A 14,296-nucleotide genomic window follows, 5' to 3' on the forward strand; every position below is an offset into this window, starting at 1 on the left:
ATAAAAAACACCATCGCCGACTCACTCAGCAGGGAGCTGCGCTCGTGCCACGAGTGGGAACTACGGCAGGATCTGGTGGATCGCCTCTTCCGACGGTGGGGCACACCCCAGATCGACCTGTTTGCGACGGCGACGAACACCAAGTGCCGGAGGTTCGCCAGCAGGTTTCCCCAGACGAGGAGCATGGGCGATGCTTTCTCGTTCCCCTGGGAGGGCCTGTTCCTCTACGCGTTCCCTCCCTTGCCTCTGCTAATCCGGCTCGTCAACCAGCTCAAGAGGTCACGGTGCAGGATGATCCTCGTCGCACCTGCGTGGCCGAGGCAGATATGGTTCCCGGACCTTCTGGACTTGTCGGCGTCCCCGCCAATCAAGCTGCCGGCGGACGCGGATCTACTCTCCAGGGAAGGAGGCGCCATCCTCCACCACGACCCGAAGTCGCTGAACTTGCAGGCCTGGCTCCTGCAGCGCTAGAGTTTGGAGGATACGACATACCGGCCGATTGCAGAGAGGTTCTTGCAAAGGCCAGGGCGTCCTCGACTCTTAAATGCTACGGACACAAATGGAAGAGGTTCTCTGTCTGGTGCCACGCACAGAAGATTAACCCTCTACGGATTACGGCTCCCCAAGTGCTGCCGTACCTGCTGACGCTGGCCAAAGCTGGTCTGGCACACGCGTCCATCAAGATTCATCTTGCTGCGATCTCCCGATACACCAGAACCACGGGCCGGACGTCCTTGTGGTCTCATCGTCTGGTGAAAGAGTTCATGAAGGGACTGTTCAGATCGTTCCCGCCGGTGAAGGCTCCGGCCCCGGCGTGGGAGCTCAACGTGGTGCTGACCAAACTCATGGGACCTCCGTTCGAGCCTCTGCACTCGGCCCCGTTGAAGTTTCTATCGTGGAAAACAGCTTTTCTCGTGGCCATCACCTCCGCACGACGAGTGGGAGAGATCCAGGCCCTTTCCTGCAAGGCCCCGTACTTGACTTTCCACGACACGAGGGTAGTGCTCAGGACGCACCCCTCCTTCATGCCCAAGGTACCGTCGGACTTTCATCTCAACGAACCCTTGGTGTTACCTGTGTTCTTCCTGTCGCCTTCGTCGCCGGCTGAGAGGACTTTGCACTCGCTGGATGTAGCTAGAGCGCTGAAGTTCTACGTGGACCGCACGAAAGGTTTTCGGAAGACGTCACAACTCTTTGTGAACTTTGGACCTGTCAATCAGGGGAAGGCTCTCTCGAAGGCTTCCATCTCCAGATGGCTCTCCGGCTGTATCATGTACTGTCACCGGTTGGCAAACCGACCGCTGCCTGGCCGTCCGAGAGCCCATTCCACCAGAGCGATCGCAGCTACCACGGCGTTCCTATCTGGTGTGCCCCTGCTGGACATATGCAGGGCTGCTACGTGGAGGTCGACGCACACCTTCACGAAATTCTACTGCGTCGACCGGGATTCCAGGGAGGAGTCCAGGGTCGGCCAAGCAGTGCTGCGCAACCTGTTCGCCTGAGGTGAGCCTGGTGAGGAGGTAAGATGCTTAATGTTGAGTTGATGTGATGCTTAATGTTGAGCCTTTGCCACCTCCCGTGGTTGTGCATGTGTGTACTGCTATGTATTCTTTATTCATGAGCATGTGAATCCATGCCAGACCCCATGCTGGAGAAGGAACAAGTTACTTACCTGTAACTGTTGTTCTCCAGCATGGGTCTGGCATGGATTCACATGCGAACCCTCCCGCCTACCCCTCTGCGGCTCTTCACTTGGTCATACTGCCACTTCACGTGCTTCCAAATCTGAAGATGGCTGCCAGAGGCGGTGCTTAGGTAGAGGGCAGTCATTGGCTGTGGTCAGTATGACGCAGAGACCAGTGATTGGTTATTACTACGAAAGACAGATCAGAAACGAAACTGATACTGGTTTTTTCTTTACCGAGGATTCCCAGCCTGACGACGGGGAATATTCATGAGCATGTGAATCCATGCCAGACCCATGCTGGAGAACAACAGTTACAGGTAAGTAACTTGTTCCTTTTGCTCTGTGAGCTATTCTACGGCTTTCGTGAAAAAGTCCTATTTTTGTCAAACGGAGCCTGTGTGCTCTTCTCTGCATCGGCCAACAAGCGAGGATCCGTTTTGCAGAGAGTTTCAGCGCCCCTCAAGGGCAAGGATCATCGAGTTTCATTGAAGCTTCCAGAAAGCCATCGGCCTACTCCACACCCCCCAATCATGGCGGTCGAGAAGCAGGAAGGAAGTTCCATTTTGAAGCTCTGCTCCAGCTGCAGACTGCGCAACGTGTTTGTGGAGGACAAATGCCTCCAATGCCTCTATTGTCTTCACCCAGACCACAAAGAAGGGGATTGTGAGATCTGCTTCGAGTTTCCCCAAGAAACTGGGATAGGCTAGAGAAAAGGTACCGGGTGCCGGAGTCGGCTCCTAGGTGCCTATGGTCTCAACAGTCGCTGGACTCAGTGGTGTCGGCAGCTGCGAGGAAGAGATAGTGTAATTCCTAGTCATTGTCCTCAGTACCCCCAGACAGCGAGGGGGGAACAAGTTCGACGCCATGGGGAGAAAGGTCATCTACTCTGCGGCATTGCGATCCTAGCCAGGTACGACAAGGAACTGTGGTACAAACGGACCCTGATTCTGGAGTTCTTGCCTGACAACCAGCAAGTGGAAGCGATCTCACTGCTCCAGGAGGAGGGGGGGGGGGGGAGTGGCTTTGGACCATGCCATCAGAGTGGCCTTGGACATCGCCGAAACAGGTTTCCTGCAGATGGGGAACAGTGTCTGCCTTTGTCGTTGTGGCTGGCCGAAGGCCACCAATTTCCATCAGGAGGTCTAATCGAGGGTACTGGACATGCTCTTCGGGGATAACCTCTTCTGGAAGGCCGTTGACGAGTCCTTGCAGGCCATCTCGACAGATACGGAGACTGCTCGTGCCCTGGGTACTCCGATAGCACTGCTCTTACTTTTGCGCCTCCGTAGCAAAGTCGGGCAGATCGATCAAAGGTTTTGGTGGAGGCTCCTCATTCTACCGTCAGCCCTCCGGGTCCACGACCCAGGAGGCCTACAGAGGCTGTTCCAAGGCTTTCCGTGGAGGTGGTCATCGCTGTTGTCGCCCCCAAAGCGGAATACAGGCGCTGAAGAGGGACTGAACCGGCCAGAACGTTGGGCCCCCACCCATGCACCCCGTTGGGAGGGCGGCTGACTGGATTCATCAGCGAGTGGGAAAAGATCTTCACCGATAGATGGGCGCTGGACGCTCTCGCCCACGGACATACCCTGGAGTTTCAGCAAAAGTGTCCGTGGATCCTTCCGGTGACCCAGCAGGAGCTGCACATCCCTCCGCTCCTGCAGGAGTTACGGCCATGCTAGGAAAGGGGGCGATAGAAGTAGTCCCAAGAGAACTTGGGGCTCCGGAGTCTACTCCAGATACTTCTTAGTCAAAAAGAAGACCGGGGGCTGGAGGCCCATTCTAGACATGCAGCGTCTCAACAAGTAAAGTTCCAGAAATTCAGGATGGTCACGTTGTACGTGCTCGGCCAACTGGAGGAAGGAGTCTTCATGACGTCGCTGGATCTGGAGGACGCCTACTTCCACATGCCAATTCACAGGAAGCATTGAAAGATCCTACGCTTAGTGGTGCAGGGAAGGCACTACCAATTCAAGGCCCTCCCTTTCAGCCTAAAGTCTGCTCCCAGGGTGTTCACGAAGGGCCTGCACCAGAGGCGGCCCATCTATGTCTACAAGGGATACACGTGTACCCGTACCTCGATGACTGGGTCATCCGGGCCAGATCAAGGGAGGTGGTCGTCGAACACACAGACGAACATCCGGCTGCTGACGGCTCTGTGATTCTCTCAATTGTCCAAAATACTGCTTGATACCATTGCAGAACGCACTGTTCCTCGGAGCCAGGCTCAACACGTTCTCCTGCCTAGCGGCACCCTCTGAGGTGAGGATAGCGTCCCTGCTGGGCAAGGTGCAACGGCTGTTGTCACTGAAGTTCGCAACAGTGCGGACAATCAAGTCGCTGCACAACATGTCGTCGTGCATCTTCCTTATCAGACTATTCAGGTTGCGGATGCAGCCTCTTCAGGAGTTCCTGGACGCCTGCTGGATACAAGTGCCCGGAAGCTTTGTGGACAAGATCCCTCTCGACGAGGAGTTCTGTCGGGCAGTGAGGTGGTGGGGTGTACACTCAACATCTTCCGGGGCACAGGATTTTAAACCCTCCCTGCCCCCCATACCAGGAGACAGTCACCACAGACGCTTCCCTGGAGGGCTGGGGAACGCACACTCGACGTCTGCACACCAGAGGCCTGTGGCTGCCGGAGGAGAACGATCTCCACATCAATGTCCTGGAGCTGCAGGCAGTGTTCTGGGCCCTCTAGTCTTTCCTTCCGTCCCTGAAGGGCAAGGTGGTGAGGATCTTCACGGACAACACCACCACAATGTTCTACATCAGGAAGCAGGGGGCACCTGATCCCCAGCGCTCGCCAAAGAGGAGCAGAACTTGTGGCATTGTGCCGCCCGACAAGAGATGTTCCTCTTACCCTTTCACCTGACAGGAGTCAAGAACACCATTGCTGACTCCCTCAGCAAGGAGTTGCGCTCCTCCCACGAGTGGGACTTCGGCAGGACCAGGTGGACCGCATCTTCACCAAGTGGGGCAGGCCCCAGATTGATCTGTTTACGACGGATGGCGAACTCCAAATGCCAGAAGTTTGTCAGCAGGTTCCACCAGCCGAGGAGCATGGAGGGGGCATTCTTTCCCGTTGAATGGCCTGTTACTGTATGCGTTCTCCCCCCCTATCCCCCCGGAAGCCTCACCCCCGTTGCCTCTCCTGCTGCAAGTCCTCAATCAACTCAGTGTCGATGCAGGATGATACTCGTCGCCCCAGCGTGGCCGAGACAAATTTTGTACCCGGACCTTCTCGGCCTGTCAGCGTCTCCCCCGATCAAGATGCTGGTGGTCGCAAATCTGCTCACCAGAGAAGGAGGCGCAATCCTGGATTGTGACCCAGGATCGCTGAACCTGAGGTCTTGGATCTTACAGCCCTAGAGTTTGGAGGATACGAGTTGCCGTCGGACTGCAGGGAGCGTCATCGACTGTTAATTACTATGATCACAATTGGAAGCATTTCGCTATGTGGTACCTGTTGTAGAATTTCACCCCTCTGAGGGTCACGGCCCTGCAGATTCTTCCATGCTTGTTGTCCTTGGCCTAGGCTTGCCACACACCTCTATAAAGGTGCATCTGGCGGTTATCTCCAGCTACACCTGGTCTCCAGGAAGGTCTTCTCTTTGGTCCAACTGTCTCGTCAAGGAGTTCCTGAAAGGACTGTTCCAATCTTTCCGCTGGTGAAGGCTCCTGCCCCGGCGTGGGAACTCAACTTGGTGCTGACGAGTCTCATGGGGGCCCCCATCGAGCTTATGCATCACGCCCCTCTCAAGTTCCTCTAGTGGAAAACGGCTTTTCTTGTGGCTGTCGCCTTTGCCAGGAGAGTGGGTGAGATCCAGGCCCTGTCCTGCAAACAGCCATATCTGACTTTTCACGAGTCAGGTGGTGCTGCAGATGCACCCCTGCTTCATGCCAAAGGTTCCATCGGAATTCCACCTCAACAAGCCTTTGGTGTTAGTTTTTCTTCCGAAGCCTTCGTCACTGGCTGAAATGGCCTTGCACTCGCTGGACGTTGCTCGTGCTCTGAAGTTCTACGTGGCTTGCATGAAGAGTTTTCGGAGGACGTCTCAACTATTTGTGAACTTTGGTCCTGTAAACCATGGGAAGGCCTTGTCCAAGGTTTCCATCTCCAGGTGGCTCTCTGGCTGTATCGCACACTGCCATCGGTTGGCCAAACGGCCGTGCGAGAGCCCATTCCACCAGAGCGATTGCTGCAACGACAGCCTTTCTGGCTGGTGTGTCCCTGCTGGACATCTGCAGGACTGCTACGTGGAGGTCTATGCACACCTTCATGAGATTCTACTACGTCGACAGGTATTCCAGAGTCATCCAGAGTTGGCCAAGCAGTGCTACGCAACCTGTTTGCTGGAGGTGAGTCTGTTCCATGGGTACGAATTTTGCTTCTGTTGAGCCTTGCCACCTCCTGTGGTTTTGTAAAGTGGTACTGTTATGCATTATTTATTCATGCGCTTGTGAATCCATGCCAGACCCTGAATGGTGCCTGCCGTCAACAAAGTATGTTAAGTGCCCACTGCACCATGAATATTCCGCAAATGTGAGCTCCCAACTGTGCTGCTGCATGTCTAAAAGTGGTGTGTAGAGGACCATGGGGGAATGTGTTTCTGCTGCACATTAATGTATTTATTTCTAATTGTTTTACTTGCATTGACATTCTCTTCTCATTTTGAGGTGAAATGAAATTGTATGAATATGCCTGTTGACTTTTCCCTCCCGTATATATTTGGTGCTGTATTGGTGGGCAGGTGGTGCCTGTTGGTGGGGTGGATGTTTCCTGTGATGTCCCATTCACAGAAATAGCTTCAAATCTCACTTGTGAGCTCTTGTACTTGATGCAGCACGTGTTGGCATCAGCCTTTGCACTCTTCTATTGTTCCTCTGCTTAGCTTTCCCCTCCGGGTCTTTTGGGTACAACTCTTGCTGACCTCTGGCTCCCATGCCAAACATGGTTTCCTTCTGCATTTCACAAAGCTCAGCATTTTCAATATTCCTTTTTACTATTTTATTTCTCTTCCATTTCTCTAACTTTGCTGGGATCAGACCGCTTATTTTATGGCTATACCTCAAACTCAGTTTACGGTTCCAGTACTCTAGTTTGAATTGGAGTGAAGTTGCTTGTAGGTGATACTTTTAAAGTAAGACAGTCACGTCAATCTCTTAATTTCACTGTGTTCCAGAATACATTGTGTAGACAGTGTTGTACCCCTCAAGAATGCTACACATCTTACTCTTGGCTGGGTATCCCCATAGGAGGGTTGTTTGATTTTTGAAGGAGTGGTGAGTGAGCTTTGTCTTAGCATCAGTGTTTGCACTATGATCATACCATCTTTTGCCATTGCACTGTATTTAGATTTTGTGAAAAGTAAGGTGGATATGACCATAGGGGCAAGGGTTCTTGCATGCCACATAGATTGCAGAGCGTAGAAGGGGTGAACTTTGCCATGAACCCGAGAGAATTGTGAGGTAGGTCAAGGTTGGTTTAAATATATTGAGGGGTGTAAGAGGTGAAGTAACGCATTAGGGGCTCTTAAAGGAAAGCGGGTATTAGGAACATTGATGGAGATTATGGCAAACGGGGGTACATTACATGGTTGTAAACCAAGATGCGTAGAAAGGTGTGGAGTTAAGTGTTGGAGGTGGTTTGAGGAGAGACACAGGGTACCATTTGAAGGGAAGGTGGGGTATGGTGAGTTTTAAGGTGGATCAAGTTTACGGTAAAGGGGTTGGACATCTGCATGATGAGATTGAGTTACTTTCCAGTGGGATTATTTGCAATTTGGGGATACAACACCCCATGGTGTGCTTCCTTGGGATGTCAGTGTATCTGACTGTATTTTGCTTTTATGATGAGCTCCCAGTTAAATTTATTTTGAAATCTGGTGCACCTTGGCCTTAAAGTGGCAAGCAGTCAGGGTATTTGTGGCATGGCTTACTGAGCTGGGGACGATGGTAAACACTCTGATCCCGTGCAGTGGGTTACTGTCTTAACGCGCTCCTGTCTGCTCTCTGCTGGGTCTCACAAACTCCTGTCCCTTTCCAGGCTGGATTGATGTCAGCTGGGATGCTGGTGGCTCAAACTCTTACCGTATGGGCGCAGAAGGAAAATTTGACCTCAAACTTGCCCCAGGGTACGACCCTGATTCGGCGGCATCACCCAAACCTGTCTCATCCACTGTTTCAGGCACGACGCAGTCATGGAGCAGCTTGGTGAAAAACAATTGTGTGGACAAGACCACTGCCGCCGGCTCCTCCAGCCGCAAGGGCAGCAGCAGCTCGGTATGCAGCGTGGCCAGCAGCAGCGACATCAGCCTGAGCTCATCCAAAATGGAGCGGCGAGCCGAGAGCGTCCTGGAACAGAGCATAGTTCCAGGCGCCAACATCCACGAGTCCATTGTGGTCTTATCTGCCACAGATGTTATCCCCGAGGTTGGTGGCTCATCCACCGCTAGCACTAGCACTTTAACAGCTGACAACAACGAGAATGCAGAGAGGAAACTGGGGCCCGATGGAGTAATACGCAACCCAGGGGAATCGAGCGCCATCTCCATGGGCATTGTGAGTGTCAGCTCTCCTGACGTCAGCTCTGTGTCCGAGCTCACTAACAAGGAGGCAACCTCACAACGGCCTCTGGGTTCCTCTGCCAGCAATAGACTGTCTGTCAGCTCACTGTTGGCAGCTGGAGCGCCCATGAGCTCCAGTGCCAGTGTGCCCAATCTGTCCTCACGAGAGACCTCCAGTTTGGAGTCTTTCGTTCGCCGAGTTGCCAACATTGCACGGACCAATGCCACCAACAACATGAACTTGAGCCGCAGCAGCAGTGATAACAACACCAATACACTGGGAAGAAACGTCCTGAGCACTGCAAGTAAGAAACACAATTTTATTTTCAACATTTTGTATTCAATGTAATGTCTTTTTAGAGAACAAAATACCTTGCCTTATAATGATCAAAGTAAAGTGAATGGGGAGTTTGTTTCAACTTTTTTTCATTTCCATCCGAAACTGAGTTTTATTGTCATGTTAATCTTCTTACGTGTTTGTGTCATAACTTCATTTTTGTGTCCTTAATACTGTCTTTGATGAGCTTTGTGTCCTTCCAAGGTAAAATGGCTTATTATGGTATCACCTTGATTTGTGCACCAAATAGGTGGAATGCAAGTGATTCATAGGAACTTAAGCTGGCAGACTGAGAGCTTTGGGAGGCTGGTAACCCTATCTCTCTGGGCTTGCAAGGCTGGTTGTGCTGCCTGAAGCAGCGCATTCAAGTGGAGCAGACATTTAGCAGTAGGCTATTGTTAGGATGACTTGTCTTAGTCACTGTTTCCAGTTCCAAGGTACTTACATCTCAGTTGGTTGTTTCCTTATGATTATAGCAGCCTCTCTAGGGGATGGGAAGGCAGAGCAGCCCATCCCTAACTCCCAGCAGGTGAGAACAAAGGTCACAAGGTACAGAAAACACAGGTCACAAGGTACAGAAAACACTTTAATAAATTTTCAATAATACATTGGCCAAACAATATATTCCTAGATAGCTAATCTGTATAAAGATAACGCAAAGTTGACCCCAGTCTCTATGAAGATGGATTTCTCCAGCGTGGGGTCTGATATGGATTGACATGCTCATGAATATTCCCAGTCAGGCTGGGAATCCTTGGTAAAAAAAAACACTTTCACTTTGAAACTGTATTTCAAATGGATTGTGTCCTCCCATGTATTCCTCATCTTATGATGATTATCCTTCCAGCGTCAGCTGCTTTGGAATTCTTTTTTGACAGGGGGCGCTGTGTGCCGTCTCGTCGAGTTGATGTCCCTCAAGGGCCTGTGTTAGACTGTTGACATCGTCAATATAAGTAGCGCACGCAGTGCCCATTGGCTTCAGTTTCGTTTTTCCGAGCTAACGCTTCGAAGAATTATAGCGTGTTTTGGTTCTTCACTGAACTTAGTAAGCTATTTTCAATCAACAAAAATGTCTTCCCTGTCGGCTCAATCAACACCTAGGGCTGGCTTCAAGAAGTGCCAAGACTGTATATCGAAGATGTCGATCACCGACCCCTACCGCATATGTCTGTGGTGTCTTGGTACCGGCCACCGTACCTCCGACTGTAAATCCTGTCAGACGATGACCGAAAAGGATCTGAGGTAGTGTAGAGGTAAATTGGCGGTTGGGAGTTTGCCTTTGAAGTAAAAAAGGAAGTACCATAAGTCGAGAGATTCTCTTTGACGGAAAAGATCTCGATTGAGAAGTCGATTGTGCCATTATTCGTCTTCGAAGAAGAAGGTCTAGAAGCGGCAACATATAGATCACCTTCAACCTCTAGTCATTCCTCGTCAGAGGTAATCAAATGTCTAATTCGGACCCCCCAGCAAAATGGGATGCGTTTCGTAAAGAAATGCTTATCTTTGTGAATGCAGCCCAACCCCCTTGAAGGACAAGTAGAAAGCCCATGCCCCCGTCGATTTGCATAAAGACAACAAAGTGAAGTCGAAGACGAAATCTTCAAAACCGAGCCATAAGCCAGTACAGCATCGAGGAAAATCTTGTTCCGACGAGAAATCGTCAATGGCTTCGACAAGTCAGGAAATCCAGTCCATCAAGGGTTCCTTCGAAAAAGCATAAAGTAGACAACGTCGACGCCAGTGTCGAAGTTGACTTTGAAGTTGTTGTCGACGATTACTTCGAAGCTGTGGAAGCCAACAGTAACCCAGGAAATGGTTTTCAAACCATTGCCAAAGAAAGACATGGTTAAGTCTTTAACCTCCATCTATGAAGATAATGAACCTTCAGATGATAACACACCACCATTTGGGTTACAATATGGCACCCCTAATGTACCAGATGAATTCATCTCAGAAGAGTCTAGGTTAAAAGACTTGTATGATGACCTTCAGTCAGCCAGTGGTTTGTATATAATTTTCTGAGGCTTGTGGAATCTGCTTAGATCACATGCTGTGCATAGGCCGACATCTAGTGGAAGCTGCGGAGTATTACAGTTTGTTTTTCGAAAGTCGAAAATGGGCGTCGACACAGGCGTGCCAGTAATACTATCCCTAGTGTGACGTCCACTGTACCCAAGATCCCTCACGCGTGTAGGATCCTCAGATTGTTTTTTTCCGCCATACTGGTCGGAAGCATCTTGCGGAGTTCCCTGGCCTTAGCCATACTTTTGCTGTTATTATAATTTTAATTCTTATTCATTCCCTTCCCCACCCCAACGTCGACCCTCAACCTCGACGACGGCTGGAGAAGTCATCGACCGTCGACTGCTGCACGACGGATCTGGGCCTCGGTAGGCCGCTGGCCTCGGCCCGGGCCTAGTAGGCCGCTGGCCTCGGCCCTTACAAGTAGGGAGAGTGGGGGGTGGTACATACTCTTCACTCTTGATATATAGTTACATTTATATATATTCCTACACTTAGCAGCCCGCTGCCTTAAGGTGCGTATGGAGGGTACCCCTTTTCAATTCTGCCCCAAGTGCAATCGCAAATACCCTTGGGTCGACAGGCACGCCACGTGCAATCTCTGCTTGCCGAGGGATCACCCCGAAGCGAACTGCAGAGCGTGTAGTAGGTTTAAACCTAAGACACTTAAGGACCGTTCGACAAAGCGTTGGGCCCACCACGCCAGGCAGGAGGCCATGGCAGCGGAGGGCGCCTTCAGCGATGGCAGCGACGCCGTACTTTCGGACGGCGAGGGCATTACGGCGTCGAAAGACAGCCGACGAGCGCAGGTCCCCGACCTCGGAAGGTCGTCCGGCAAGGCGGCTATGGGGAAGACCCCCGGCGACGCAAGCGCTACACACCTAACACACACTAAACACACTAAGACCAACCGGACCTCGACGACGTCGACTTCCCGGAAAGAGGCACAAAAAGAACGGTCCGACTCGGTGTCCTCTGGGCGCTCTCGATCGAGATCGCCTCACGACGCAAGGCAATCATCCACTCTTGCCAAGAGTGCCTCGCTACACACACTAACGGAAGTTCGATCGTCGGGAGACGAAGACGACTTCCACCCCCAGGCCGCGCTCCAAGATACCGAGACCGCGGTTAACATCAGTGAGGCCCCACGCCCGAAGCACACAGATACCTCTCCAGACCCTCGACGCCAGGCGTCGAAAGTCTCTGGGGCCCCCAAGGGACAGGGAAAACATTTTTCCACGCACGGAGAAGGGGGGAAACAGCGGAAAGCACAGCCTTCCACCCCTGTAAAGCCTAAGCAGACAAGCAAACACAAGTCTACCCTTGAAAATAAATCACCTGCTAAAGTAATACCCTGTTCCAGGGAATGGTCCAGTGAAGACATAGACAGGGTTATGTCTAGGATGTCTTCCTTGGCTGATTTTTATGATAAGAACCCAGAACACTTTCTTTCATATAACCCTCAAGGGGCCACACCCTCAGGCTCCTCCGATCCTATCCCGCTAAGTAAAGAGCCCCGGGTCGAAAGACCTGAACCCTTCAAGGTTCAGCCTTACTCCACTCCATATTCTACTCCACTCCCCAGTTATCAGGGACAAGTTTTCCCTGAAGAGGACCAGGAGTTTGCATTTATGGAAGAACAAACCGGGACAGATTACTATGCAGAGGATGAGGACCTGGAGGAGGGAGAAGATGAGCAGGAAATTTACAGAGTAGATTCCCCAGTACAAAGCGAAGCCCCAGTTACTGACTCTCCAGTTGATAACCAGCCCCTCCTTAACGAGGTTCTCGCTCGAGCAGCGGAACACTTCCACATCGACACCCACGGTGTACAGGAGGAAAGGGACTTCGCGGAGGAGTTTGTAGGAGAGAGAAGACCGGTCGCTCAGACCATCCCTATCCTCAAATCCATCCAACGAAGAATAGATCCTTCCCTGGTGAATCCTAACCTCACCAGAGCTGTCAACCCCAGAATTGAAAAGATTTTCCGGGCAGCCCAGTCTGACCCTCTGTATATAAAGGGACATCTTAAACCAGATTCCCTAGTGGTGACCAACACTAGAAAGAGGGCTGGCACGCCCTTATCTTCATCAGAAGCTCCTCCCGACAAGGAGAGCAAAAAACTTTACGGGTTTGGCAGAAAGGTAGCCTCAACGTCCGCCTACCAAGCAAGGATTGCGAATTCCACCACCCTGTTGGCTAGTTACAATTGCCATCAATGGGAAGAAGTCGCGGCGCTCATTGCCTCTGCTCCAGAACCGTTAAAGGGCCAGCTGGCTCGGATCTCGGCAGAGGGGAGAGCCGTGTCTGGTTGCATTTTAAAAGCAACTTTCGACGCCGCTGACAACGCAGGGAGATTGATAGCAGAAGGTACTGTTATCAAGAGACATGCGTGGTTACGGCAGTCGGGATTCAAGACAGAAACCCAGGCTTCTTTAATAGACAAGCCAGTGGAACCCGACCTATTGTTTGGGAAAGCGGTCGAAGACGCACTTAAAAATGCCAAAGATGAATATGAGACTCTCAAATCCCTTGGCCAGCTTACCAACAAACCCCCTAACCAGAGGGGGAACAATAATTTTCGTCGCCCACGCGGCCAAAATTCACAAAGAGGCAACTATGCCCAGGGACAAGGTACACAATGGAATAACAACCAGCAGTCTACCCAGAGTTACGGCAGGGGTAACAAGAGAGGTCGTGGAAGAGGCAGAGGCAGCCCCAACAAGGGCGGGGGCACGCCTCCACCAAAACAGTGACGCTCAGTTCAGGGTCCCTTGCCACGCAACCCCAGTAGGGGGACGCATTTCCACCTTCACCCAGGCTTGGGAAGGGATCACCTCAGACAGATGGGTGCTGTCAACAGTATCCGCAGGATATTGTATAGAACTACTGCAGCGTCCCCGGAATCATCCTCCACGACAAAGAGTGCACTCCCTAGAGCATCAAAGGATCCTTCTCGAGGAGATCGCCATTCTGCTAGAAAAGGACGCGATAGAACTCGTCCCAGGACACCAGGTAAACAAGGGTATCTATTCAACTTACTTCCTTGTGCCAAAGAAAGATTTGACAATGCGCCCAGTATTGGACTTACGGCCTGCCAACAAATATGTCAAGCCCCAAAAATTCCGTATGACCACGCTACAAGAGGTAATCCCCCTCCTAAAAAAGGGGGATTACATGGCAACCTTGGATATGAAAGATGCTTATTTTCATATTTCCATGCTCCCAGCGCACAAAAAGTACTTGCGCTTCAAGGTGGACAGTCGCCACTACCAATTCAAGGTACTGCCCTTCGGGATAGCTTCAGCACCAAGGGTATTCACCAAGGTACTGGCGGTGGCGGCTGCACACCTACGCAGGGAAGCAATCCCGGTGTACCCTTATCTGGACGACTGGCTCATAACGGGGGAAACCCCAGGAATTTGCAGGTCAAACATTCAGAGGACTATCGACCTCCTCCACGAATTAGGCTTCTCCATCAACGAGAAAAAGTCAAGTCTGGTGCCAAGCACCTCAAAACAGTTTCTAGGAGCTATCCTAGATACTCAGAAAGGATTGACCTTCCCTTCGGAAGAGAGAATTCGGAATATACTTCTGCAAATTCCGCATTATCAGTCAGGTCAACAGATAACAGTACGCAAAGCTATGCGGTTACTGGGCATGATGGCGTCATGCATTTACCTG

The 14,296-nt window shown here is 51.4% G+C and overlaps 1 protein-coding gene across 7 annotated transcripts in view; it reads left to right on the forward strand.

Annotated features, from left to right (window-relative positions):
• Nucleotides 1–14,296, forward strand: part of HECTD1 (HECT domain E3 ubiquitin protein ligase 1) — a 1,011,111-nt gene that overhangs the window by 641,059 nt on the left and 355,756 nt on the right. For 5 of the 7 annotated variants that reach the window (XM_069638480.1, XM_069638479.1, XM_069638478.1 and 2 more), the window contains one exon: nt 7,734–8,558. In XM_069638480.1, the coding sequence (XP_069494581.1) occupies nt 7,734–8,558 (825 nt within the window). The remainder of the gene's footprint in view (nt 1–7,733; nt 8,559–14,296) is intronic. The other 2 variants (XM_069638482.1, XM_069638484.1) reach the window with 1 other exon arrangement.

This window comes from Ambystoma mexicanum, chromosome 14 (assembly GCF_040938575.1).
Source record: "Ambystoma mexicanum isolate Mex_15411 chromosome 14, UKY_AmexF1_1, whole genome shotgun sequence".
Classification (NCBI taxonomy): domain Eukaryota; kingdom Metazoa; phylum Chordata; class Amphibia; order Caudata; family Ambystomatidae; genus Ambystoma; species Ambystoma mexicanum.